The sequence below is a fragment of the Apis cerana genome, linkage group LG1 (genome assembly GCF_029169275.1).
Source record: "Apis cerana isolate GH-2021 linkage group LG1, AcerK_1.0, whole genome shotgun sequence".
Lineage (NCBI taxonomy): Eukaryota > Metazoa > Arthropoda > Insecta > Hymenoptera > Apidae > Apis > Apis cerana.
In genome coordinates this window covers 12139138-12166384 of record NC_083852.1, presented here as the reverse complement: position 1 = coordinate 12166384, position 27247 = coordinate 12139138, and the positions used below count along the sequence as shown (strand labels likewise).

Below are 27247 nucleotides of genomic sequence, written 5' to 3'. Positions count from 1 at the left end.
TGTTATTGTAATATTCTTCTAAAATACAATTGTACAAATGTACCAAACATCCCAATAACAGATTGGTGTCGAAGCATAAATTTTCACAGCTGCCAATTTAATTCGAATCTTTACAAATCACACTTTACGCTCGAATCGTCATTTAATTCGCTAATTGTCACCGAAACGAGCCATAGAATCAGCTTCGAGAACGGATGTGAGCAACAATCGACAGATGTAACCGTGCTGCCTCGACCTCGCCGATGACGTGAACCATTAATTACCGGAAACGTGACCCGATGCCCGGTGACACGGCTCATGTGCATCGAGTGCAGCGAGAGAAGATATCACGAGCATCGCGAAAGAAACGTGGGGGACTCGAGCAGGGCGTTTTGCATCTCCCTGGCCAATCACTTTCTCTCTTCCAACCGTGCCTGAATGATTCTCATCCGTCTAAAGTATAATTGGGATGATTTTGTGGATCTCCAGGACGTTGATAATCCACATATCGATGGATCTCTTTTTTCTTTTTTTTTTTAATGATTCTCGAGCAAAATGGGAATGAAATTAAGGGAAGGATCGTTCTGAAATCTTGATGGATTTGGTTATTGATTTTTAGATACTTGTGTAATACTTTGTTGATAAAATCTTCGATGTCTATTCGAGAATCGAAAAGATCGATTAAAATGAAAATGAAATTAAAACTTTGAATCTCGAGGAATGTTAAAATTAAACGTTTCTAGGTTTTTGATTCTTGATTTTGATAAAATAAAGATGAAATTGGGGATTGATAGAATTTGAAGATTTTTAAATAATAATAATAATTTTGAAAAAGACACAAATTTTTATATTTTACTACATTCGCAATTAAACCAGAATGTAGAATTGAAATAGCAGGATGATATAAAAATCAAGAGAATGTCAAACTATTATCCTGGAAATATTACAACGTGTCGATTGGCGCGGTATTCGGAAAAAAATGTTCCATCAAGCGGTTTCGTGAAAGCAGTCGAATGCTTTCTCTCGCAGTTTCAACGATTCTTATCAACCAAACTGACAGTTGCCAATAATTAGAGTTTCACGATTTGTCGAATTTTATTATTTTGAACAGTTTCGTGAAAATGACTATAGTTTCACTAATTTCCATTTTTTCACTCTTTTTAAAAAATTTTTTATCGACCGATTACGAACAAACGGTTCTTTGAAACGATCGCTATATAGAAGTTGAAGCGTTTTCTGGTGACAATTATGATCGTGATGCGAAGACTCAAAAAAATATTTTCTTATTTTATTGGATGATCATTTTTCGATAATAAGTGTTGGAATTTTTGCCACAATTTGAGAATTTTTTTAAGAATTATTAATCGATATTTAATATCGTTAAACCGACGATTAACTTTCTCAATTTTACAAATAACTGTCTCTTAAGAAATATACTTCTTTAACGATTATTTTATTAATCGACATCGTTGAATATCAATGAGTATTACACGTTTCTTTTTCTTTCTCATCTTTCTCATAGAAAATTCCGTTTCTATTATAATTATTATTATCGATCTTTCGTCATCTATTTAAGATATAACATATAAGCTAAACATAGAATAATTGAATCGTAACAATTTTAGAATATATTTTATTAAAGTGACATCAACCCAGAACGTTTATTTTTCTTCTTCTAGACGATATCTTTTAAATTTTAAGAAACTTCTTATAAATCTCATGTTCTCTTCAACTATTTTTCATTTCATTCGCAATTTTCAAACCGAATCAAGCATCGCGATTGATTTTGAATCTTTTTAGAATTAAGAAAACAATTTTTCTGATATATAACTTTACCATCCAATTGCGAGAAATACTCTCTCAATAATTCTCCTCTGAAATAAATATATCCTCGTCTTAAGATAACTATCTCTCGTCCAACCGTCAATCTCTACATCCAAACGTGTCAGGGTGGACGCGGTTCACCGCAGCTCGCGTGGTCCGCAAAACCGCGAAATTTAATTGCTCGTTAGTAAAACGGCCGTGGCATTGAATCGTCGCGGGAAACTCGACGACCTTGAAAGTCGATCCTCGTGGCCAGATGGTCGCGCGTCGACAAGACACGTAACGCGCTCGCTTCTCAATCGGCCAACTCCCTCCCCCTTCCTTTCCACCTATACCGGGCAAAGATCGGAGGAGAGAAACTCGGAAAGAACGGAGAAAGAGAATCGCGCGTTCCGAACACGCTGTAAAACATATATTTAACGGTAGTCAGGTACCGTAGCGAGAGAGAGGATTGTAATCTTATACGTTCCAAGTGGTAGGTATCGGGTGTTGCTTGTTTCAAACACCCGGGGAATATTAATGACCCATGCCGTTTTTCGAGGGACCCTCGTGAAGTCCCTCGATCGAGCGGTTTATGAGAAGAATGAAGGCGGAAAGGTTGTTGCGGCCGATTACCGACGATTAGATGTCGATAACTTACCGATAATTGGCAATGGATAATCTGTTAGGTATTGGAAAATTACTGTCATTTCGGAGGGATCGGTAAGCATTGTCCCCTCGGTTGTAACGCATAACGGGGAGAGAAAGACGGTTTGGGTTTCACGAGGGGAGTTGAGAGTAGGATTATTGCTTCTTGGATATTCTCGCTCGTAATACGAGTGTCGATGTTGCTGATATTATGATTGGATTTCTATATCGATTGATCTAACTTTCGCTTTTTAACATTTGAGAATCAGTCGAATCGCTATATAAAAAAAAAAAAGAATAATTTCCGTCAAAATTGAAAAGCAAAATTAATGTTCCGAGGAATTGAAATGATCTTAAAACGAACATCACTTATTTTATAATTTAACATGTTAAAATACAGAGACAATATTAATTTTCTTTATTTAATACGTTTCTAAATATTATTTGTATTTAAAGTTTCTCAAGGATTAAACTCGACAAAATCTCGCAACAATCCCTTGCTCCAAATCGGCCCTTTTCATTCTAACAGATCATCATCGTAAGAAATACACGATCGAGCGCGATTGAGTCGAACGAATACACCAGGGCATAGTTATTCGCACGAGCATAACCCGGAAACGGTGATCCGACACGAGACCGGGGTCCGTGAACGTTGACACCTTATTATCGTGCCGCCTCGGGCCGCGATCATCCAGGGAGAGAAGAAATTGCTCAACTCTCTTCACCGTGGCGAAAGTCACCGACTGAAAAGAATGGCCCGCTAAACTATATTCCGATCGGAAGTCACGCGGAATAATCCCGTGCTTTCTTCCTTCCCCCCTCTTTCTCTCTTCTCCTCGGCAAAGAATCGCTGTAAAATTCGATCGACAAACTCGCGATCGCCACGGTTCAATGAAGAAACGATCCTTTATCCAATACTCGAGAACCCCTCTTGTCGCGGCTTATACGATATCTTTCATATTTAAACAATTGGCACACGATGCTAATAAAGAAACTTGATCGAAGTTACGGAAGAATATCTTTGTTTAATAAAGTGAAACGACGTTGAACAAAATGATGGCAGTTTATTAACAATCCTTGGATGTTGTTTAAGATAAGTGAAATTGAAATCGAATTTTGTTTGAAAATGATCATCTATTTTAAAATCGAACTCAAAGATTTGAGAATCTAATTACTTCGATTGAATTGATATAATTGCTTTCATTGCATGAATAATATCAATGAATAATTAGTATTATATGTATTCTGTATAAACATAAACTTTATACATATGTATTTTTTATCTTTATAATAGTTAATTGATTAATCTGTCAACCAGATATTATGTTTTACTTCTCCAAGGAATCAAAGAAATCGAAAAATCACCATTGCTCAACATATATTATATACATTATTCCAACGCACATTCATCAAGTCTTCGCGCGCTTTTAAACGCGGAAAACACGGAACTCAACGAGGCGTCCGTGCCTCGGCCATTTAATGATGGCAGCTATGGCGTAAAACCGTCATTACCGCCAATTACAATAAATCCCGAACCCGTATCCCGCTTATCGTTTTTCCGTGTGCGCAGGCGCGGTCTAATCTATAATCCTACCGATGTAACGGGTTCACGATGCTGCTATGCGCGTGCGCGTGAACACTTGAAACGAACGAGAAGATTCAAGAAGGACGAAAGGTAGGATCGAATGCGTGCCTACGTGCGTGCATGCGTGGCGTGCACGCGGACACGGCCGATCATTTTCCCTGGCTACACTTTCACGATTGATGATCGGGTAGCGTTTCAGCGGCGATCGACTCTGTCGACTGGTCAGATTTACGCCACCCCGTGATGCGTACGTGCCGCGGAATCACGCTGTCGGCCACTCTCGGCCCACTGAACACTAATGCCAGTGCAAACGCGGCCACCTACTGCCTACCTGTTGGCTGTTGGCTCAAGCGAAGCCGACACACATTGAATATTCGCACGGAGACAAGTGGAATTAATATAGAACAGAAACGACACAGCTATTACGGGCTTGTAACAACAGTTTGGCACTTTTCGATAATTTTCGCACGATACGATGCTTTGTTATTAGAAACACAAGACCGAAGGTACACGAGCATAGACCGTTACGGGTTCGTAACAATTCGGTACTTTTCGGTAATTTTCGTAGCAGAGTCGTGCGCATTTAGAGAACATACGAAATCACTTATTTGTATTGGACCGTAATTTAACCACTATATCTGGGATTTCTCTAATAAAGACTACATGCTATTATTTAATAAATTGATGAAATTTTTCAAAGTTGTTATACATAATATGTTTTTTACATTCTTATTTAAATTTTCCTTTCTTAGAGAAAAGTAATACTTATAGTTATTTTTTAATATAGTTACTTATATAGTTAGTTTCGCATCGGATAATATTTCACATTAAAAACAACCACTTGTTAGGAATATTATAAATTTTGGGATATAGAATCTTCCTAGTATAATTTCTAACGAATCGTAAGATAATATTGAGACGCTGCTTGCATTTCTATGGACCATGCGAACATTTCATAAAAACCCACCATGTTTGGATTTCACTATGACATCTAATAATCGAAGCATCGCCCGGACATTGCGTTATTATTCCCTATCAATTATCGATCGATTTGCATAGCGCGGAATGCTGTGTGTCTGCCCACACCTCGAGTGTTCCTGTTACCATGAAAGAATGTAAAAGAACGACCGATGAAACGATTCCAAGACACGGAGCGCATTGTGTGGATCGATGGTGATTGTTTCCTGGGTGAAAGCGCGATAGGATTTTTAAGGCGATGCGTGTATTGTATGGGAGGGTTAGAATTTTTGTTGAATAAAAAATCAAAACACTTTGAAATAAGTGTTCCTTCTGTCAAATCTTTCAGAAATTTTATAAGCGAGAGGAACAAATTGATTTTAAAAATTTCTTAAATAATAGACGAAATTTGGAGGTTAGAAAGAAATTTATTAGAATCATTGTAAAAGTGATAGATTTCTGTTATAAATTTCTGCGTTTTTAAACATGATACATAAAATTCAGTCTTCTTTCAAACACTCTCTATATTCATTACTTTTTATCATTTTTATTCATAATAAATTTTGAAATTTTGAAGTAATACATACTTTTACAATTTTCCAACGTGGAAAAAATCACGTCAAATATAACAAAATATAATATATTCCAACAATGCTTCAAAGAATTCGTTACAAAAACAATTCGAATGTTGTCATGCAATATATCTGTTCTTAAAATTTCCTCGAGACTTCGAGTCACGTATAAGACAAAGAATCGAGCAACACTCTGAACGGTCCAACCAACTTTCCCAATCTCTCAATGGAAACAAAAAACAGAAAGGAAAGAAAAAGTCGCACAACTCTCCATCTTCGTTTCGAACTTCAATTACAACGGTCGCCTGGCATTTACCAACGAGGACGTTCGTTCCTGCACAAGCTCGACGTTTTTCCGAGACGATCAACGAGCGTTCCAAGCGCAGCATGTGGCGCGCACATTGTTGCACCGCGAGGAACGTGGCGCACCTTTCGGCATAAGCGTCGCGAAACGCCCAGCCTCGTCGTTTGTCAATCGAGTGGCCCGCACCGGCATATGAACTCGAATCCCGGCAAGTCATGTTGCCACGCCGACTGTCATCGATAAGGCACGATCGATAAACGAGACAAATTCACGCCGCGTTACGCCCACGCGAATTTAGATGCGAGACAAGGATCGAAAGCTAGGGAAACCGAGGAGCTCGCGTGTTCTTGTAAATTCTACGATGACGAAACGTACGGTCTTCCTGGCGTCGAAAAAGATTTTTAAATTTCAATTCGGGAATGTGAAATTTGAGGATTCGGAGAAAACGAGAAAATTGTTTATAATAAGAAACCTAGCTTTCTAATAATTATTCGAAAAAATTAAGTTGAAAAAAATTGTTCCGCATTAAATAATAAATATACAATTTCAATATCATATTTCAATCTCTTTTCTCTATGGATGATGGAACTATTCAAAACTTTCTTAATTTTCAATATTATAATCAAAAGTTTTACTCAAAATACGATTGAATTTGTTTAGAAAAATGAAAAAAAAATGTATCTAATTATTATACGTATATACGACCAAACAACAATTAAAGCTTAAATATATTATAATTCTTCCATAAAACTCGGAATTTCGTTAATTTTAATTTCGTAATTCAAAATAAATCATGAACCCGATCGAAAAACCCGTATTCCTGGAAATTAAACTGGTTTTAATCATCGCGCACAACTCCATTAAGAGCATAAATTATTTGCTTCCACTACCGTGCACGCGAGCAGTTTCTCTGTTTCGTATTCAAATACGTCTTCCTTTTCCCTGCCTTCGAACGCCGTTAGGCCCGATATCCGTCTGCCTCGATCCCGGTTTATCATCTAGATCCTTGTGCTCGTCCAACGACGAAGCCGCACCGAACGAGAGTCTGACTACTCACCCCAAACAGAGACAGGGCCCTTAGCGTCTCGCCGTCCACCTCCTCGCTCTCTTCCTCCTTTCCCTCCTCGACGAGAGGCGGGCCGTTGGCCGCCACTTCCGCGATCAGCGTGTCGTTCGAGTCACACTTGTTCAAATTCGTGATCTCCTCCGTGGTCAGGGTCTCGAGGGAGATCGCGTCGTTCTTGCAACTCTCCTCAGCAATGCACTCTCTGTCGTTCATGGAATCCCTGGCGTCCTCGTACAAGGAGCTCCGGCTCCTCCTCAGATCGCTCGCCAGGCCCTCGTCCTCGCCCAGCCTCGCGAGAGTTTCGTCGTTGGCCTCGTCTCCTGCTTCCACCTCCTTCGAGAAATCGGTCACGGGATCCCGGGAGGATTCCAACGGCTCTCTGCTCCCGTCCTCGAGCGGCGTCGTCAGAGCGGAGGAGGCCTCTTCCGCGATCCTCTCGTCGAGGAATTCCGAATTCTGTTTCTGAAGGTGGAACGTGTCCACGTCCTCTTGATGGGACTCGTCCAGGTACCACGAGGTGCAGTGCTCCTGGCGCTTCTTCTCCGTGGACACCTCGTCGCCTTTGGACAGAGCGCCTTTGCACTTCCTCAGGTAACTCTTCACCTTTTTCGTTTTGCTCTTCCTCGTCTCCTGGCTACGCGGCAAGGTTCCCGCCTCCGGATGCTCTTGGGCCAGCTGTTGGCTGCTTTGCTGGCTCTCGCCAGGATCGAGGATCCGAGATTGAGGATTGTCCGCATCTTGGATCGGTTTAGGTTTGATGTCAGACACGTCGTCGAAGAACGGACACGCGTCCCCGCTCTGGTCCGGGGCCAGGGTCCAGGTCTCTTCTTTCTCTGGCCCACGTCGCTCTGCCGGTATCACCTGTGCAAAGAAAAATGTTAGAACGTCAGGAGAGATGGGAATATGCACGAAGAAGTAAGTTGATAAATCGAAGTTTTTATTTTCTTTAATCTAGGAGAGTGGATTCATGTTTATCCAAAGCGATAAGGTCGAAGCTGTTCAGGATATTAGATACACGAGGAACAATTTAGATAAGCTGGAGAATGATTTAGTATCCTTAATCCGATTATTCCAAATTTTTGTTTCCTCGAAACGTGGAAATGAGACCATTTGTCCACGGTTTCCGTAAATAGCCACATTTATCAGGATGTCTGATTCTCTCTCCCCCTCGGCAATCTCGAAAAGTGAAATTCCCCGATAATACTTTCATTCTTTCTCCTGCTTCTACTCCATCTATTCCTCAAAAATTCATTTTTACAAATACACTTTGAATCGCCGAGCAAACATCACTCGTGATCTCAACTAAAACGAAAAGCAATCTGGAAATTACGAGGGCTTCGAATAAAAAAAGAAAACTCGAATCGCGACATTATCCCCGGCTGATCTAATTCCCTCGAACGAGGGCACACAGCGAGAGAAAGAACAGCGGCGCGAGAAAAAGGTTCGGTTCGAGGATCTGGAGGAGGCAAGCGTCACGAGCGAGAACCTGTTTCGCAACAAGCTGATTAATTCTGCGTTGATCTACGATGGGAAAATCGGGAGTCGATAAAAAAAAAAGATAAAAAGGAGAAAAAAAAGAGGAAAAGAGAAGGCGAGGCGGATCGAAGGCGAGCGCACACAGCGTGGCGGCGAGCGGTCATTCAATTCGATTTCGCAACCGGCGGAGTTCCGCGGTAGTAGCGCGGAGGTGCGCCGCTCCGTACAACTGTATCAGCGGCTGTCGGGCAGCGTTCAGCGCCGCATAAAACAATGGGGCTTATAGTAAATATCGCGGCACGGCGCCTCGCCAAGGCTGATATTAACCCGGAGCGGTGCATAACGATGATATTTTACGCCACGCTTCACCACCACTGCGCTCTGCCGGACCGTGCCCATAAGATCCAGGTGAATACAACTTCCTCGCGTAATATCTCCGATTTCATAATGCGCGCTTTCAGACTTCCTGCTTTCCTCCTTTTCCCTGAAACGCAACGAGACACACGCTTCGAACGATCCGCGGAACGTGAACGTGAGTCACGAGGCGGTGACTTACGGACCCGTTTTCATCCTCGCACGCGAGCAACGGATTACGCTTCCTGGGATGAAACCTCATCCCTCGCGGTGAGACTATCGAGACGCTTCGGAAACAGCGGTATGCCGTTGAAAAAGAATCGTCGAAAGTGGATTTATTTGAGGAATTGGAATCGTTCCGAAAATTGTAACACTTATTAAACACGTACAAAAGGATATATGAATAGAAAAGTAGATCTTCACGAATCAAAATTTTGTTAAAATTATAAGGCGAACGATGAAATTTCGAATGTAAATAACTGTAAATCGGCAACTTGGAAAGCACGGGTAACTCGGGAAACGGCCGAGGCTACTAAATCAATAATAATCGTTCAGAAAATGCGGGATACATAGATCATCCTTACACGTTGCATCGCCGCCACGCGAAGCTGAAAAACCGAGGTTTCGAATATCGTATTTAACGTCATCATCGCTCACCGTCACGCCGCGAATACATCAGGCGCTTATCTCTCGGTTTCGTTCATATTTCCCCTGATTTACGGGTCTTCCACGGGTAAATCGATAAGCGGCTCGTCCGCGAGGACATCAATTCTCCTTGGACCACGGAGAATACGCGAGATATTCAATGTAAAACGCGGAAACGAGAGGTGAATATCTCTTCCTTAATAAGTCTCTCTAACAGAGTTTGCATATTTTCGAGCGCGGATCGACAGCGCGGACCGACTTGCTTTTATCGTTCGAGAGGAGTCTGGAGATTCAATCTAGCCGCGATGATGCGATAAAGAGATGAGGCGTGGGAGCGAGTCGAAGCTAATCTTTCGAACTCGTTCGAAGCGCGTGTCTCCCTCTACGCCGAACCTATCAACAGGGAAAGTTCGAGACTTCCCTCTCCTTCGCTCCCTCGCTCGGTTGTCTTGCGAGCGAGAAAAATGGTTAAAGAATATTAAACGATCCTGCCGACTGTTGCCCGTTGTGAGAAGACAACGATTACGAACGCAGACGAATGCCCTTTCTCCCAATGCGACCACGCGAGAGAGCTTCCTGATCGAATTGTTTCGTACTCCGATTCATCTTCCATTTCTAAATAGATGTTCGTATACTTGTGTTATTATTGGGAACCGCGGGTGGTAGATACATTCGATTTTGAAAGAAGGAAAAGCGAGATCTTTCTGCTCCGCCCTATTATACGCAACGAAACGGTCGTATTCGATCGTTCAATTCGGTCGATAACCATGTTTACAACACAATTTATCAAATTATATTTAGCCGACGTGTCAATTATAATTAATATATTTATAATCGTGAAATACCAAAGATTACACATAAAATATTCGACATCGATATAGATTCAACGATAACAATCGACGATGATGATATTAATCGCCCAAAATTAATTTTTCCGTCGGAAGAGTTGGCAACGTACAAGCGCGAGTCGCAACACTTCTCCCGCGCATGCGTCACGCGTAATCCTACCTGCGCGCTCCAGAGAGCGCTTTCCCCTTTCCCGAAACCATTGCTCGTTGTCGAACTGACAACTTCGATTAAAACGTCACCCTTTTGCTCGTTGCAGTGTAACGAGGCATGCCTTCCTTCCGAGAACCGATAATACAACCCGTGACACGTGAAATCGACGCGATCCACGGCGAAGTATGGTACACGATGCGACGCTGCTGCTAAATCACCTCTCCGCCGGAACAGTGGCCGAGGAGATACTTGTGTACGCGACACGTTGCGCAGCCAGCACTCCTGTGTACGGAAACCCGTTAAGAAATGGCCGCTCTCTGGGAGCAGTCGCGGTAACGAGAAGTTACCGATCGTCAATGCGACCGGGACCAAGGGTTTATAAATGGGTATACCGGTAAACCGTGCACGGCGTTACGCAACGACTCTCGCCAAAAGGGTGTACGGGCCGTGGATAATTGCGCAACAATCCTCAAAGAGACAATGAAATATCGCGTAATCGCGTAAAGCTGAGAGAAGCTGCCGGTGTTGCCGGCGTCATCTTTTCTCCGTGTCGCCGTTGGGACAAGTAGACACGAGTTGTTTCCTTAAATTAACGAACACGCGGTAAAAGGCACGTGTACTCCTCGTGTAATGGATAAGAGCGTCTCAAAGATTGAGAATTTTCGCCAGAGTTGAGATATGAAACAGGAAAAGGGATCAGAGGTTTTATCGTGTTTGTTAAATCGTTGGACAGTGGAAATATGGGATTGGATGTAAAGTCGAGAAAAAGAGACAAGGAAGAATGGATTAAAGTGTACAGGATTTAATTAGTATCCTTTAATATATAATCCAGGTGTCTTTAAGTAATTTTATGCCTACGATTAAGATACGTAAGTATCTATCGTTGTACGAATATCTAAGTAATAATGCATTTTTAAATTTCGCGCAAGATGATATCTTAGAGATTAGCACAAGTTTTATCGTTAAAATGTGTACTTTACTTTATCGTTCGATGAAGTTAAAACGCGCTCGATCGCATTCCTCTGCGAAGTTTATCTACGAAGGCGTAAAATCTTCTAAAAGGTTCAAGAATTTCCATAATGGCGTCGTATATTCTTTTAAATCTATTCCTAAACTTTTTTCCACATCGATTTACGAGAACTATTCTTATGTGGACGCACTCAACATTTGCAACGAAAGCAAACGAAAATGAAAAATGAAAAACTTTTATTGCTTTCATTGAAATATGATAATAGATGAACAAACTTTAAAAAATTTATCAAATGTTTGTATTGACTTAATAAATACGTACATTTAGATCATATATAAACTGAATGTTCCCAAAATTTCAACATAAATGTCTTAAATCGACATTAACTTTGTTAACATTATCTTTGGAAATATTCATTCGTGCTCATCTCTTGCTATTCTTAGTTTTATCTCGCAATGTGAAGAGAAAGCATACAACAAATAATTATAACTATTGAAATACCAGATCTAACCTAAAGAGATTTAATAAATGCATACCAATCATGCGTATCGAATTGCTTTTGCAACATAGTTCGCGTTAAAAAAGGCAAAAGACAAACAAACGTTCAAAGATGAAGAAAAACCGTTGCTCCAGCTTAACGCATCCTTTCAACTTCGATCTGCGTGCGATTCGTGCGCAGAATTAATTAATCGGCCGGGAGCGGGTTCTCAAGCGAGTGGAATTTCCAGATAACGCCACGTAACGTCGGTGGAGCAAGGTCTCAATTAATCTCGAGTTCGAGCCACCCCCACGTGTGTAACGGTGGCGACGATGCTCAAAATCCGGTTCCTCGAGAGAGAGAGAGAGAGAGAAAGGAACTCGTCCACTCGTTCGTTGGGCGACAATGTTAATTGGCCCGAGAGTAATTTATACATCGGTGCCCTATCTGTCGGCCGGAGGCCGGCCAAGCGGAATGGATTGCATTAGGAAACGGAGAGGAGCGCCGCGGACGACTCGTTCGTAAATCACTGGGACGAATGATGAAGAAACCTTGCCAACACGCTCCACGTGTCGCGACGGTAATTCACGACCGATTGTTTATTTAGGTCGCTCGGCTGCAAGGTGAATCTATCATTCGAGCCGATTTTTGGAAAAGTGTGTTCGCGTATGGATAATTTCAACTTTGGTGTTTATCAAAAATGTGTAGATACCGCGTCACAATATTAAGAATATTTTTAATATTTTATTCGTATTTTAAAGTTTCAAATATATTCGATATAAATTTTGGTAAATAAATTCGTGGATTTGAAATTAATTAACATCTAGAGAAGAGTAGACGAGGGATAAATAAAATAAGAAATTTCTTAAACCAAAGTGTGAATATATATTATAAATGTAATTTTTCTTCTAAACGTTGGCGATGAAAAACACTTTTTATTATTTTGTCCAACATTCTCCCGGTGTAAAACCGTGGTAACTCAATATTTCTAGACTACCTTTGCTTGAATTATCCTCTCCCGATCGTAGCAAATTAGTTGTCCAAGCTCTTTTCTTTCGTATTTCGTATGATTTACGTCTTACGTTCTGCCTCTGAGCGAAAGAGAAAGCAAAGCTGTCGTTAGGGAATGCGTAACAAGTAAAATTGTCAATGAGAAAATTGCAATTCTAGAAGGAGTTTGTAAAACGAAACTCTCTAGGAACTAGTTTATAAAACGAAATAAGTTCGAAATAGAAGGGGAGAGAGAGAGAAAAAAAGAAATTCTCAATCGCAGAAAGGTAAACTTTCGTGAAACTTTCTCGAAATCGAAACACGCGCGCCGATAATTATATTTAAAAAATATTAAATTCGATGATTTTGTGATTCTCGACTTTCTACTCGAAATCTAATTGGCTTGATGAATAAATCGGATGGAATGTGAATACGTGGAAACAGATTCGGGATCGATTAATCAGAATTAAGCAGTTCTCGCACAGTCATTCTAGCTGTTTTCAAAAACTTTGGGGTACGCACAAATATTTTCATAACCACTACTGGATATATTCGACGGTATTAATTTAGAGTTCTTTAAAATTGTGCGAAAGAAAAATTTGCCAAATCGTTTCATATTGTTAGATATTTGGTAATTTCGTAAGGATATTGAAAATTTAAAACTCGATTTATCAAAATTGTACGATTAAAATATCATATACAACTTTTCACTATTCTATTTTTACACTTCGGACTGGAAAGACTTGTTATTGTTGCTAAAACTTTGGAGGATAATTATATAAAATTGGTCAAATGTATCACTTATTAAAGATCAATTTATCAATTGCATTTTATAAAAACAATTTTTCTAACGAAATATTCGAAATATCTAATGAATATCTACAAAAACTTTTAGAATAATAATCGTAATAAAGCATCGTGAATCTAATTAAGCACCATAATCGACAGGAATGGCAGGAATGGTCGGTGAATTAGCAAACAAATTAGCGGTTAAAGAGAGAGAGAGATTAGCGTCGGCCAGCTCAACAAGATTTTGAAGGGAATTATGCCTCACGTTGATTTTAATGCCCCATGATCAGGCCCCGTATCGAGGCTCTCGGACAACTCGAGCGTGAAACCCCGTGAAATTCGAGCTTAAATTTCACCCAAGAAGACCATTCGCGTCTCCGATCGTCATGAAATAAGGTTATTGAGATATAATCGGGGTCAGCTAAGGTAAAATATGTTAAAAAATTAATATCTAATTTAATTTTTTTCCGTGTTGGTGGACACCGTATTCAAATAAAAGTTTATTTTTAGTTTTAACCATCTCACTATGAAACAAGTACTTGTGGGTATAAGTATTTATAATATTATAATGATAATTCATAAAATAAATTTTTATTATTTTTGTGGTTTTTAATTATTTTAATTATTTTTTTTTTTAATTCAAACTTTTTGATAATGTATAATTGTAAGTAAAAACGATCATCATTTACTCAATCATTCATACAACAATGTTAAAATGATTAAGGTTAACTATTCAAAAAGAAATAATTAAAATTGAATACGATTATTACCATAATCACATGTATAAAATATTTCAAGATATTTATATTTAAAGAATTATATTTAAATAATTTATTCGATACTTCTCCAAATAATTTCAGAGAAAATGTTTTAAGCATTACGAGAATTAAAATACTTTTCACTAAATATCTAAAAATTTTTAACCAAGCTCCTTACAACGCAATATATATATATATATATATACATCTATAACACGCATTACATATTGCACTTCCAGCGAGCGATCAAAGAAATACCAATAATTCTGACACGTCTGAGGAAAGTTTATTTAAAATCATTTCCTACCATTCGCTCCTGCCTTCCTACGCATTCTCGTTTTATATTCGAGAGAGCGTTCCCGTAAAATTGCGCTAGAATTACATGAAATCCACTCAAAGAAAATTGAATCTGGCAAACCCGTTTAGGCTCATCCACGATCCGCGGGCAAAAAAGGGAAGTTTTGGCCCCCGTCCAATGAAGTTTCCATTACCATTCCACCCCGAGTGTATTTCATTCACGGGCCAGCCACGTACCGGTCATCGTGCACGTTACGGTAGTAACGAGTCTACGTGATCACCATAATATACGCGGAATCGGGATAAATCGTGACTACGAAGCCTGATTTATTTCCTCGTTCGAGAAACGTTCAGATTTTTACACCTTTAATGCTATTTTCCTTTCCATTATCCTGGCATTTTTTTTTCTTTTTCATACTTGATCATCGATCAATCTAGTAATTTAGTAATTATCATTGAAATGTTAAACGATGCAGGAAATTAAATTAGTAAATTTCGAATATTATATATGTATCGTTGATCAATATGTAGGAAAAGAGAACGGGACAATCGTGGCGCGAATAATGAATCAATACTTGTTATACTATATGTATATATGTACATGTGTGTATGGAAATCCATTTCTTTAGATGCATCCATGAAGATATAAATTTACATAGACATCCCTAGTCTATTCATCACGTACAATACCCGCACCGCACAATATTAGCCACGAGCCATATGGCATTACTATATGATAACCATCAACCATATAATTCACGTCAAATCAAGCCTACTGTCAAGCCTACAATTCAACCCAAACCTCGCTTGTAAAATCTCTTTTTCTATTCCTTCCTCCACTTTATCATAATGAAAAAGGCTCGAGAGCGAAGAATATAATTCTATATATTGTAACAAGCAGTAATAAATTTCTTACCACAATAGTTCAAACATCTTCCACGTTACCAGGATAAAAAAACGTTGATTAGAGAACAAAGAATCGAAGAAAATAATAAGAAACCCTAAAAACTATAGCAGCGGCTGTATACCTCTTGCTTTTGAACGTAACATACTTCTCCAAATATCCAACGTGCGAATGTCTCTTTCTTTCTTTCTTTCTTTTTTTCGCATTATTTTTGATCGTTTCAAAACTTTCTCCTCCTTAAACGATAATATTAAACGGAATAATATTTATCTACGTTTATTTTCTCAATGTTACGTTCATTCTGTTCTTCAAAGTTCTTCAAAGAGCGGTAAAAGAACTGCTCGACAAAGGAATAACAAAAAAACCAGACCCTCGCAAGGAAACACGTGACACGAACAGACGCTACAATTTTCCCAATCCAAATATCCGAAGTATACGTCTGCCCGAATAAAAGAGAAATCGAGAGGGTTGTCCAAGGGCAAGGAAATAGCCAGAAGAAAGGAATCGATTTCAGCCCCACCCTATCGGCGATAGAAGGCGCTGCCCCCGATCCTCCTCCTCAGACGCATCGTCGCCGAGGGAAGCGCGGCGAGCTTTTATAATAAGATCGCTTTATCGACCGAGCGGCAGGTGGAAAATCGTGAAATGTATCGCTTGTCAACGGCACATCCCTCGATACAACTTTTCTTCTCTCTTCCCCCTCGATCTTACGCCCTTAGTATTGAATCGTATCGAGTTACTTTCGAGGGAGTAAATAGAGTGTGGGGAGGGATTTTCGAATTGGAAGTTTATATTAAAAATATGAATTAATCAATGAGCCTCGACATCGAGTAGCGTCGAGTATATTTTTCGAAAAAATTTAATAAGTAATTTCTCCCAACGGTATCGGAACAAGAAAAGGCTTCGAGAAACAACTGTAAAAAGAGTAGGATACTTGGCCGAGATCGACTAACGAAAACAAGTTTCCACGTTCTGTTCAAACATTCGCCACGAAATTTACGATTCGGCCAGGCCGGTTCCCAGGGTGGTTAACGCGACGCAGCTTTCTCTGGCATTTTCGAAACAGACAAACGATCGATCGTGTCGAAAAAGTGAAACACGCATAAGCGGCCACTATCATCGCTTGCTATTTGTTCCCATAAAAGTGGGCGTAGAGCGGCTCGTAAAAAACGTATTGACAATACCATTAGACCGAGCGGATCCCTCCTCCCTCCCTGTATTTACAGAGGCTCGTAAAACCGGGGAATTTATCAAGAGACTTTACATATCCACGAGGACTGGACAAGCTCCTGCCGGTTTTCCCAAGTTTCTTATAAACTCCCGCCGCCGAGAAAACGTTTCATTCTTTTTTCCTTCTCCTTTCTCTTATCCTCGGATTCGAACTCAAAATTTAAATCTGTGAAACACGCTGCTCTCGTCGTTCGAATTGGAAGCTCTCCGACGTCACGTGCTTTCTCTAGCAGTGGCGACTATTTCATAAAATTTAGACGATGATAAGAGATAAATTTGGGAAAGGAATTTACGAAATTGGAGCATGGAATCGAGTCGCGTTGAGAATTATGCGAGACGCGTAACGCGAAGATAAGGCTTAAAAAGAAGAGAGATATTTCCGAGACCGTTCGTCCTACTCGATCTTATCTGGGAGTAAGCTATTTACCTATTCTGAATGGAAGGAATCGTAAAACCGTGGAGAAGAAACACACTGTAACACTTCTAACAAGACTCGCTTTGTAATATGAAATACCGCACACCGGAAAGATCATTCACCGTGAACCTTGGCTTATCGGGCGAATATAAACGAAAAGGCGTATCTGTATCAAAACGCATGCGTCTTGTATTGTATTATCTACCAAAGTTAAGTTAAATCGCTTTATAGTTTACGATCCTTTTCACCGTTGTCCGCGGTTTTCGATCGAAAATCAACGTAAGCCGGTTACGTGTAATGCTCCATGTTTTCCATGTTGCCTTTTACACGTTGTAATCGAACGACAGCAAAAACGATATCGACACGTTTGAGAGGAAAATTGTTATAATATCTTTTTGCGAAAAAAATACTATGTGTAATCGTTACATTTTTTTTTACATTTAACATTTGATCTCGAATATATTAATCCTAGAATTAAATATAAAAGTGTCGATTTATTGAATTATAAACAATTTTATCTTTAACGAGTCTTAATTATTTATAATTGTAAACACAAATATATCCTGAAATGATTCTTTCCAATATTTTGCACGACGTAACAATAGCTGTAAAATATTAAACAGATATTAAAAGTAACACAAGAAGATTTAAAATATATATATATAAAAAAAAAGTTAAATATACTTTTTCAAGACTGTTAAAAATCTTTTCAACCAGGAATAGTTTCCTTTATTTTCATTATTTTGTATTATATGAGGATATGCAAAAGAATGAGAAAATTGTCAATAATTTAATTATATAAGAGGGGGAAAAAGACTATTCCTGTAGGGTGATTGTGCCCGACGAAACTTAAATAGCCGACTGCAGACACGGTTATTGATTCGTAACTGCATCGACCCTCCTTCCACCCTCACCCAAGTCTGGCCGATGCACGTTGCCCTACTTCGAGCCTACTGCGAACGCCATAGATGGAAAATTCACCTCTCGCACGCGAACATTCGTTCGATTTCTGTCCAACGGCATCACGGGAACGATAATGGATCGATCGAACAAATATATTTTTGTACGTGACGTGAAAATCCTGGCGTGAATGGCGGAAGTAACGAGCGGAGAATACTTCTTCCGTTACGTTGAAACTGGAAATTGTCGCAAGTTGGAAGTCGCAATTTTTCAGTCTGGCGAGTTTTCGAGTTTGTGAATTGAAAGAGGAAGAAATATAAAACTTTTAATTTAAATATTCAACTTAATCAATTTTCGGAATCAAAGGCAATTCTCTAAGCAACATTTGCTCTTGGATCTTTCTTCCCGAGAAAATGGGATTGAAATGAATGTCTTTGTCGAACAAGTATATATAAAATATAAAAAATAAAAAAAGACACGTTAGGAAAATATTTGCAAAATGTAAATTACATTGTAAAGATAAATATTTAAATTATTACACAAATACTCTCCATTTCTAACGAAAGAATTTAATTAGTTTAACCATGTTTAAAAAAAAGTAAATCCTTTCTATTTAAATCGTCATTCATATTTTTTCGTTGCCACAAAAATGCCAGAAAAATAGAGAAAGCAAGTTAAAAAAATTCCAAGTTACAGCGTGATATCCAACTATTACAAAATAAAATTTCAAAGCTGATCCTCCAAAGTGCAAACGTTAAATTAAACGGAATTATCTTCTCGAGAAGTTTTCGTTAAAATTTCACCATTCAAACTTTCCCAAACTATCCCCCTCGCCCGCAAACCAAAGGTAAACGCGGGAAAAAAGCGTGGAGAAACTTTTATTTTGGCTTGATACAGAGTTTGACGATAAAGACGCATTAACATGACAACGGCTCCACATTTCTCAACTTCCACGTAGAGAGAGAGAGAGAGAGAGAGAGAAGGATACCCTCGGTGGTTCCATTCGTCCGCTCGTTCGTGTTTTCCCAGCACGATCCGTGCCCGTCGCGGTTTGAATACCGAAACGTTTTAAAACTCTTTCCATTACGAGAAACCGCGTGTCGATACCATCGAACCTACGCCACAGAAACAACGGTTTATGTAATAACCACTGGCCGTATCCTGGACAACTATTTTACCGGAAACACGATGATCCGAGCTAACTTACGATGAGGGATATCGTTTCGTTCCCGCAATAGACGAAAAAAAGGGGGGAAGAAAAGAAAGAAAGAAAAAAGGACGAACAGGGGAAGATGTTATAAATTATAAATAGGTATGCTTCATTCTCTTTCTTTTACGGTAATAAGTCGATTATCGTAAAAGAAATTTTAACAAGTATCATATCCGTATTATATTCGTTTTTATTTCTAATTTTATAATTTCCAACTTTTAAAAGTTCCCTCCGAAACAAATTTTTTTCCTCGAAAGCTTTTAATTTGTCGAAACGAGAGTGAGATTCGAGGAGCACGGCGAGATTAACGATCGGTGGAAGCGAGGTAAATTTAATTAGCTAAACCTGATAAGTACAACACTCTACAAGGAAAGATTCCAAGCAAAGATAAAGATTAATTAACCAACACAAACAGGAATAGCGCATTTGTCGATGTATAAAGCTCGTAAATTAAAAGAAGAGAAGAGGAGACCATCTCACCGATTATCAAATATTTCGTATACTTTGCTTCAACGAGGACGGAATCGAGCAGGAGCGTGAAATTGTCGTGTAAGATCGTCAAAGGACAAAGAATATCCGAACGTCGAATTCAACGGGAATACTTGGAAGGCGACGTGCCTCGAGGATAAAGGCGGGGAGGAGGATTTTCGTGACGCTTAACCTTGGTGAAACGAAAAATGAAAAAGCTGGCAGGCCGTGAGCGTGGGAATCGTTTAGCGATAATGTCTCGTGAGATTGCAAAAGAGATACAGGTATGTTTCAAATATTGATTTGAAAGTTGTAATATAAGTATTTCCTTCGCTTCTTCTTGGTTTTTTTTTGAAGTAATTAATAATCAAAATTTATAATTCAAATTTAAAAGCATAGGAGTATACTTCATCATCTTTTTGGAAATTTAAGCAAATTTAATTCATTAAAAAAATGATTCATACATTTGGTCTTGTAATTTTTAATTTACTTTATTTTAATAATTCCTGCGTAAACTCAAAATGTCACTATTCTATTGTAAATGAAAAAAATAGATTACAGCAAATCTTCAAAATTTCACAATGTCATCCGATAAATTATTATAGAAGAAAAAAAATAATATTAAATATAACAGTTTTTTACGCATAAATATGATCATCAAAAAAAAAAAAGAAGAAAGAAACAAAATTCATTTGCGCAAAGTACTAAATCAAATCCTTTCGACTTTCTCAAACTACGAAACGTCACGAAAGTATAGTCACCGGATCCACGACAAAGATCCGTTACATATACGTCGGCCAGAATTTCTAGGCGCATCTGCGGGATAATTGATGGAAGGTAAATGAATTAAGCCGTAAGTGGCTTTCTCCGTCAACCGATAATTTTATGCAGGAAAGTTCGCATTACGCCGCTAATAGGGCTGTTTCGACGATATTTATAGATCCAGTTTCATAATACACGTTACTGCACACAGGCCCCGATAATTAGAGGCACGCCACCGCTCCTCCTATTCCGATCCACCTAACTTTTCCCCGCCGTTTTTCACCGTCTGACCCGCAGCGCGAGTTACGATCCACATTCTGCATCGAGCCGATCGATCGAGAGGTGTCTCATCGCCGATCGTGCCTGCCGCGCACGTGTTCACCTCGAAATAACCGGGCAATAATCGTGGCAAATTTGAGAAAGCGGAGTGATCGCGCGATTCGAGGAGGGTAGTGTTATTTTAAATTGTCCTTGAAAAATGGATTTCATTTGGTCACCGATATTAAAGAGTTACTTTGGAACGGATGATTTTATTACGTTTGTCTCGTTATTAATTATTTGAAATTTGTTATATAACTGTTAGAGAAAACAAGTGGAGGATGAAATTTACAGAAAGAGAAAGCGAAGAATTCCACCAACTCATGAGGAACATGGGAGAAACGAGATGGAAATAAATCGTAACGGATTGATTTAGGAATTATAAGAGCCAAAGGAATTATATCGGAAATAAAATCGCCACTTTATTCGACACAAAAGTAATAATCCCGTAATTCAAGCTTGAAATAAAAGTCTCGTCTTCTTTATCGAGGAAGAGGTTTTCAAAGATCACGAGTTAACCGGTTAAGAGTCATCGAGCATAAAAACGAAGGGTGAGAGACATAGAAGTCACCCCCTTTTGAGCGACAAAATAACGAAGTGGCAATTGCGCCTACAGTGGTGGTGGAACGAACGACCCCGAAGCGACGAGACTCAACGAGGCTCGAAATTTCATATCCGCCTCCTTCAATCATTCATCGCGATATCGCGAAGAAAAAGACGACCCAGACGATTCTAAAAATCGAGTTTCGATTACGATTCTAAATGAGAAATCATCAAGATCGATAAATTAAATTAAAATCAATCAAAGTAGTTTATTAAATAATAAGTGAATTACTGACGCATTCCTCCAAGCGAGTCACGAATTGAAAAATCGATTTATTAGGTTACCTTTCGTGCAAACTATTTAAAAACATCCAGATTATCTGACGTTATACATCTCGAGATGGATAAAAATCGAAGCGTAACAATTTCAACAAGTTATAAAATTTTCCGAAACCCATACACAATAGTCTCGTCTTATCTATAATCTCGTTAATCGTGCAGACTCAATATTTACTTGGTCATTCCGCCATTAATAGGACACCGGTGTATCGTACATCTTACGCCACTAACAATGAAGAAGAATTCAACTACGGAGACAATGGAATACTCACAGAGACGAGTACAAAGCATACACACGCTGCGAGGTTAGGTTACATTAGATTCACCAGGCGGAAAGGAGCGCCGCCAGCGGCAATTCGGTTATTAATTAAACTAGAGAGAATTCCTAGAGAGAAGATAGGTTTTTCTACACTGTTGCAATATCGATCGGAGAGAAAGCTCCGTGCACGATCGTTCTGATTCACGCGGACGACTCGAAATTCCCATTAACCGCAGTTGTCCTCGGAATCGTATAGAAGCGAATACGGATGAAAGTGAACCGACTTTACTTGCACGAAAAAAAAAAGAAAAAGAAAGACGAAAGAAAGAATTACACTCGAATTACACCGGTGTAGGAACGGTGTAGCATAACCGGGAAGCAACTGGGCCAAGTGGCGGACTGGAACGGTTCAACGAGCAATCAGCACCCGTCTCGTGCATGGAAGAGGACTTTCTAGAGGACTCGGTGTTTTACGATGGTTGGTGGAAACATTTCCTTAAATCGTGATTTCCGTGTTTCGCGAAGAAGAAAATGGAAGCGACGAGTGTAGAACAAACTTGGAACACGAACGAAAACAAATTCTCTTAGTTTAATCCCCTTGGAAAAGAGAAGTAGTGGCAGATCCATCGACAGAACGGACGTTTACGAATAAATTGCCGCTATCGTCCGGAAGAAAGAGGGGAGCAAGAGACGAATCGGCACTTGGACGATCTCGAGGTGCCGATATACGTGCACGGGAGAATCCACCCCCGTGGCTGATTTTTCCACGGGTCGATAAGTCGAGTAACGGTGACGGGGCATGCGAGGGGTCAAGAGTTCGGAATAGGAGCACACGGAAAGTGTGTTCGGGGACAGTGTGCTGGAGTTGTAGTACCTTCTTCCGGCGCAGCAGCTTCCAGTCGAAGTGACTCATCCTGTTCGCCTCGTTAGCCTCTCTTTTATCGTGCCTTCGTCCTGTTTCGCCTCTTTCGCTTCCTCCTCTCTCCCTCCCCCTCTCCCTTCCCCCACCTACCGCGTCACCCTGGCTTAGATGGTCGATTTATTCCCACGCCGTGCGACACACAATATATACACACACATGCACACACACACACGTTCACGTATACACACACTCCTCCCTTCGACACACGTATTTAGCACACGAAAGATCGTCCTCGTGGCCGCCTCCCCCGACTCCTTCCTCCGCAACGAATCCTAGAGGCTAGGTCTCGTTGACGCGTCTCGAAGGGAACAACGGGCAGCTCCTCCCCGACGACGTGGCACCAAGACACGAGACGCTACGCACTCCGCATTCCCGGCACATCCTCGCGAGCCACCGCGTCGAAATCCTCATTGTTCCTCGGTATGGATACGTGTCCTTGGTATGGACACCGGCATCCGCCCACTCTTCCAGCGCACACGAGCCCGGTCGAGGGAACGAGAGAGAGATTCAAGGCCTTCCTCCTTTCCTCTTTCTGCCCCTCTCCTCGATATCCACCTACGATATCGTTCACCCGGGCGAAAAAACACGCGTATAATACGACTAACGAATATAACTCACTTGCCGCCACTGTTACACCGTATCGGTTCGCCCTTTGTTACCGATCGATCATCCCAACGCGATTCCATCTCTCGCATCCGGCTCTTTTCACCAGGAGGACCACTGTGAATCCCTCTTTCTCTCTCTCTGCACCCTCCCCCGACACGACACTAGAGCAACTTCGGTTTTTATCGACTGACCCGGTTCCGGAGAGCGGTGCAACGACTCACGCACGCACGCACGAGGGGGGATTCGGGGATATCTTTGGAGAAGTCGCGCGAGAAGCTCGTTGGGAGGGCGGCGGAGGATGCAGGGCGGCGTACTGTCAAAATATCTGCCGTTTCCGCGGCGAGAAGCCGAGACGAGCGGGTTGCGCGTCGTCGGGGTTGCACGAGTGGCGCGCCACACGCATGCGCGATGACGCGTCCTCCCTCTCGTCGCCGACGAGAGGGATAATCGAACGCCGCTCTCTCCGGGATCCGGACTCTCTTCGAGCGTGGCGCGGTGTCGTTTCTGTGCCGTTTCAACTTGCTACGCGATGTTTTCGAGCAGGTTTTTTCTTCTTTTTTACGAGAAGGATTTGGTGTTATTCAATCTTGATATGGCGATTTGGAATTAATCCTTGAATTGTTGGTGGAATTTTAAATTAATCGAGGGAGTATCGTTGGATAAGTGACAAAGTGGTTTCGATAATAAAATAAGTAAAGATTTGAATAACATTTGAGTTGGATGAAGAATGGTGTTTGGAGATTTAGATAACGTTTGAATTTAAGAAAATGAAAAACTGGGTCAAAATTTTTATAATTTACGACTTGTTTGTATCTAAATTTAATCTTTCTTTATGCACTTATGTATTGTTATTTATTATGTTATACAAGCACTCGTTGAATCATTTTCAATCTTTTTCTTTTTCATAAAAATTCTGGCAATATAAATTCAAGGATGAAATTTCATTCAGATTCATTCAAATCTTGTCAGATTCACAATTTAGTCTATTAATTTTGATCAAAGACGATACATCTTTAGAAATTGATCAAACTTTTATCAAAAGAAATTTCTTTGATTGAAAATCTTTATTAATCTTTAAATGGAGAAATATTTTCGTGAATGAAATTCGATTACCAAAAATACAAATAACCTAATTTATTTATAATTATAATACGTATAACCATTAGTTTTAATTTTTGAAAAAAAAATGGTCTGTTACGTTTATATATTGAAAATTGAGAGGTTGTAAGAAATAAATTATACAATATTCCTTAAGGAACAACGATGAAATTACAATCGTAACAATAAATACGTAGCAAGTGTGAGACACATTTTAATGCTTACATCTGACCCGCACATGTCGCTATACATATGGACACAAATAGAGGAAATTCAATATGTTAGCACCATTTTTTTACAAATATTTCAAACGGATCGTAGAAAAAACTTGTTTTCTACAACATATTTAAAAATCACCAAAACTCATATTTCATATTATATATAGGTGGATTCGAATAGCTTAAAATATTATATTATAATTTTATTTTAGTTAATTTCTAAAAGAATAATCTATCGATCTTGTTAAGCAAATAATATCGTGTAAGGATAAGTGCAGTTGAAATCAGAAACGGAAAATTCTCTTCCTAAATACATAATATGTTTTCAATAATTCAAGTTTAAATCCTTTCCAAGATGAGCCCGATACACGCGAAATATCGTGACTGCCTCCAATTACATCTGTCCCCCGAGAATTTACAAAAGAAAATAAAATTTGAGATCAACAAATTTATTTCTCTTACGAATATGAAAGAATCAGGAAAAAGGAAGCAAATAATTTTTTACCGATCTAAACAATCCCTATAACAACAAATATTGTATATTAAAACGATATGAGATTAAACATTGGAAACCTTCTTTTCTCCACAGAATCCTCGCATAAATTGAAAATTAATTATTTAATTAACTAATATGAAAAATCGATCGAAATTGGAATCGTAAAAATTTTCAAATCCTTCGATCGCCTTGCGAACGAAACTACCACGCAACGCCTGTACATCTGAGACCCGATGATTACGAACCGGCCATCTTTCTACCGTCATCGTGCTTTTGTTACGAACGCCCGATGAAATTTATCGTCGAAAATCGTATTCGTGGAATATTAAAGGATCCTCGGTGAAAACGGATGAAGTTTCGTCCCGTGATATGTAGGATTTTCACTTCGCCGGCCGCGAACGATCACGCGAATTGCTTCGCGTGAGATGAAAGTGCGCGAGTGGCCACGGCGGATTCGCAAGATAAGCGAGGCCACCCGATAAATTTCGCTCGTTGGACAACGCGATCTCGAAACGATGGAGGAAAAGCAAAAGAAGAAGGAAAAAGAGAAAAGAAGTTAAACATCGTTAAACAATTTCGAATAAGATATTAATAAGATGTGTAATAATTGTACGTAGAATCACAATATACGTTTACAAACTTTAATTACTTTTTCTTTTTATTTATAATTTGATCATTTAATTTAATTGTAATTTTAAATTTTTACTCAAGTATTTCTTCGACAAAGTGAGGAAACATGATATAGCGTGAAATAATAAGGAATGCTATGAGAGAAAAGTCGATAAAAAAAATTTCACTATTTACAATTTTATTCTTATAAGGATAAGTTATTGCAATTTTTCTAATTAAAATAAATCCATGGAACGGATAATCTCGCAGTTAATCGAATGTAATAAAAAGGTAAATTTTTTTCGTTTTGCAGCACCTCTTTCATTGATGAAAGAGATGAAAAAAAAGAACGGGGATAACGTAAACTGTATTTATCTTTCCTCGATTCTCTGTACTTTCATCAATGGAAATACAATGCATAAATTACATTCCTTTAGAAAGAAAATTTTGATATCTCACAAGCATTGCAATTATTTAATTTTATTAGGAATGATACATCGATAGCGATAATACGTGCTTACACAGATATACAGTCTTGTGGCAAGTTGCCATCCATATAAAATGCGAAAACTGGTCGGTTGACCAATTAAATTTATCTGATTGGTGGGCAATGATTCGGAACATGAGCAGCTCCACACTTTGAATAATAAGTTACCACAATCACTATTATCAGTATACTGTAAACTTCTAATGAAGCTGGTAGCAATTCTGGTTTGTTTATCTTCTTTTACTTTTTTATCAAGATTTAATCTTGATAAATGAATTCATAGAACACGATAGAACCTATAAAACGTTGTGCTTAATATCTATCGAATTCTCGATCAAAGTTTTCTTAATTTCAAAAAAAAAAAAAATCGTTATTTACAATAAAATACAACGTAACGTAATGGTGACGAGACCGATGAGAAACATAGCACATGTTAATTACTTGTTTCGTTTAATTTTCAATAAAGTTCGAATAAATAACGGTGCTTTTTTGAAAAAATATTCAAAATTAATCGTCGCTGGAAAAAGTACGATTATTCGGCGTCGATATCGCGAGAGAATGCAAAAAAAAAATATCGCAATATTCAATTTTGCTGTCCGAGAAGGGTGGCGCCATCTGTCAGGAGAAGTCGGCACCAGAGGGACTTTTTCCGCGTTTCATCAACAATGCAGTCGAGATAGAGCGACCAGAAACCCGTGAAGTTCTTAACTTAAGAAAGTCGTTACAAATTTGTATGGACTACGCATCGAGATGCATCCTCACCCATTAAAAATTCAGTAAATATAAATAATTT

At 39.3% G+C, this 27247-nt stretch overlaps 1 protein-coding gene across 4 annotated transcripts in view; it reads right to left on the bottom strand.

Moving 5' to 3' along the window:
* LOC107999813 (puratrophin-1) overlaps nucleotides 1-27247 on the bottom strand; it is a 323391-nt gene that overhangs the window by 278086 nt on the left and 18058 nt on the right. For 3 of the 4 annotated variants that reach the window (XM_062073658.1, XM_062073646.1, XM_062073654.1), the window contains exon 2: nucleotides 6906-7775. In XM_062073658.1, coding sequence (XP_061929642.1) covers nucleotides 6906-7775 — 870 coding nt within the window. Of the gene's footprint in view, nucleotides 1-6905; nucleotides 7776-22892; nucleotides 26144-27247 lie in introns of those variants that run through there. The other variant, XM_062073663.1, reaches the window with a different exon arrangement.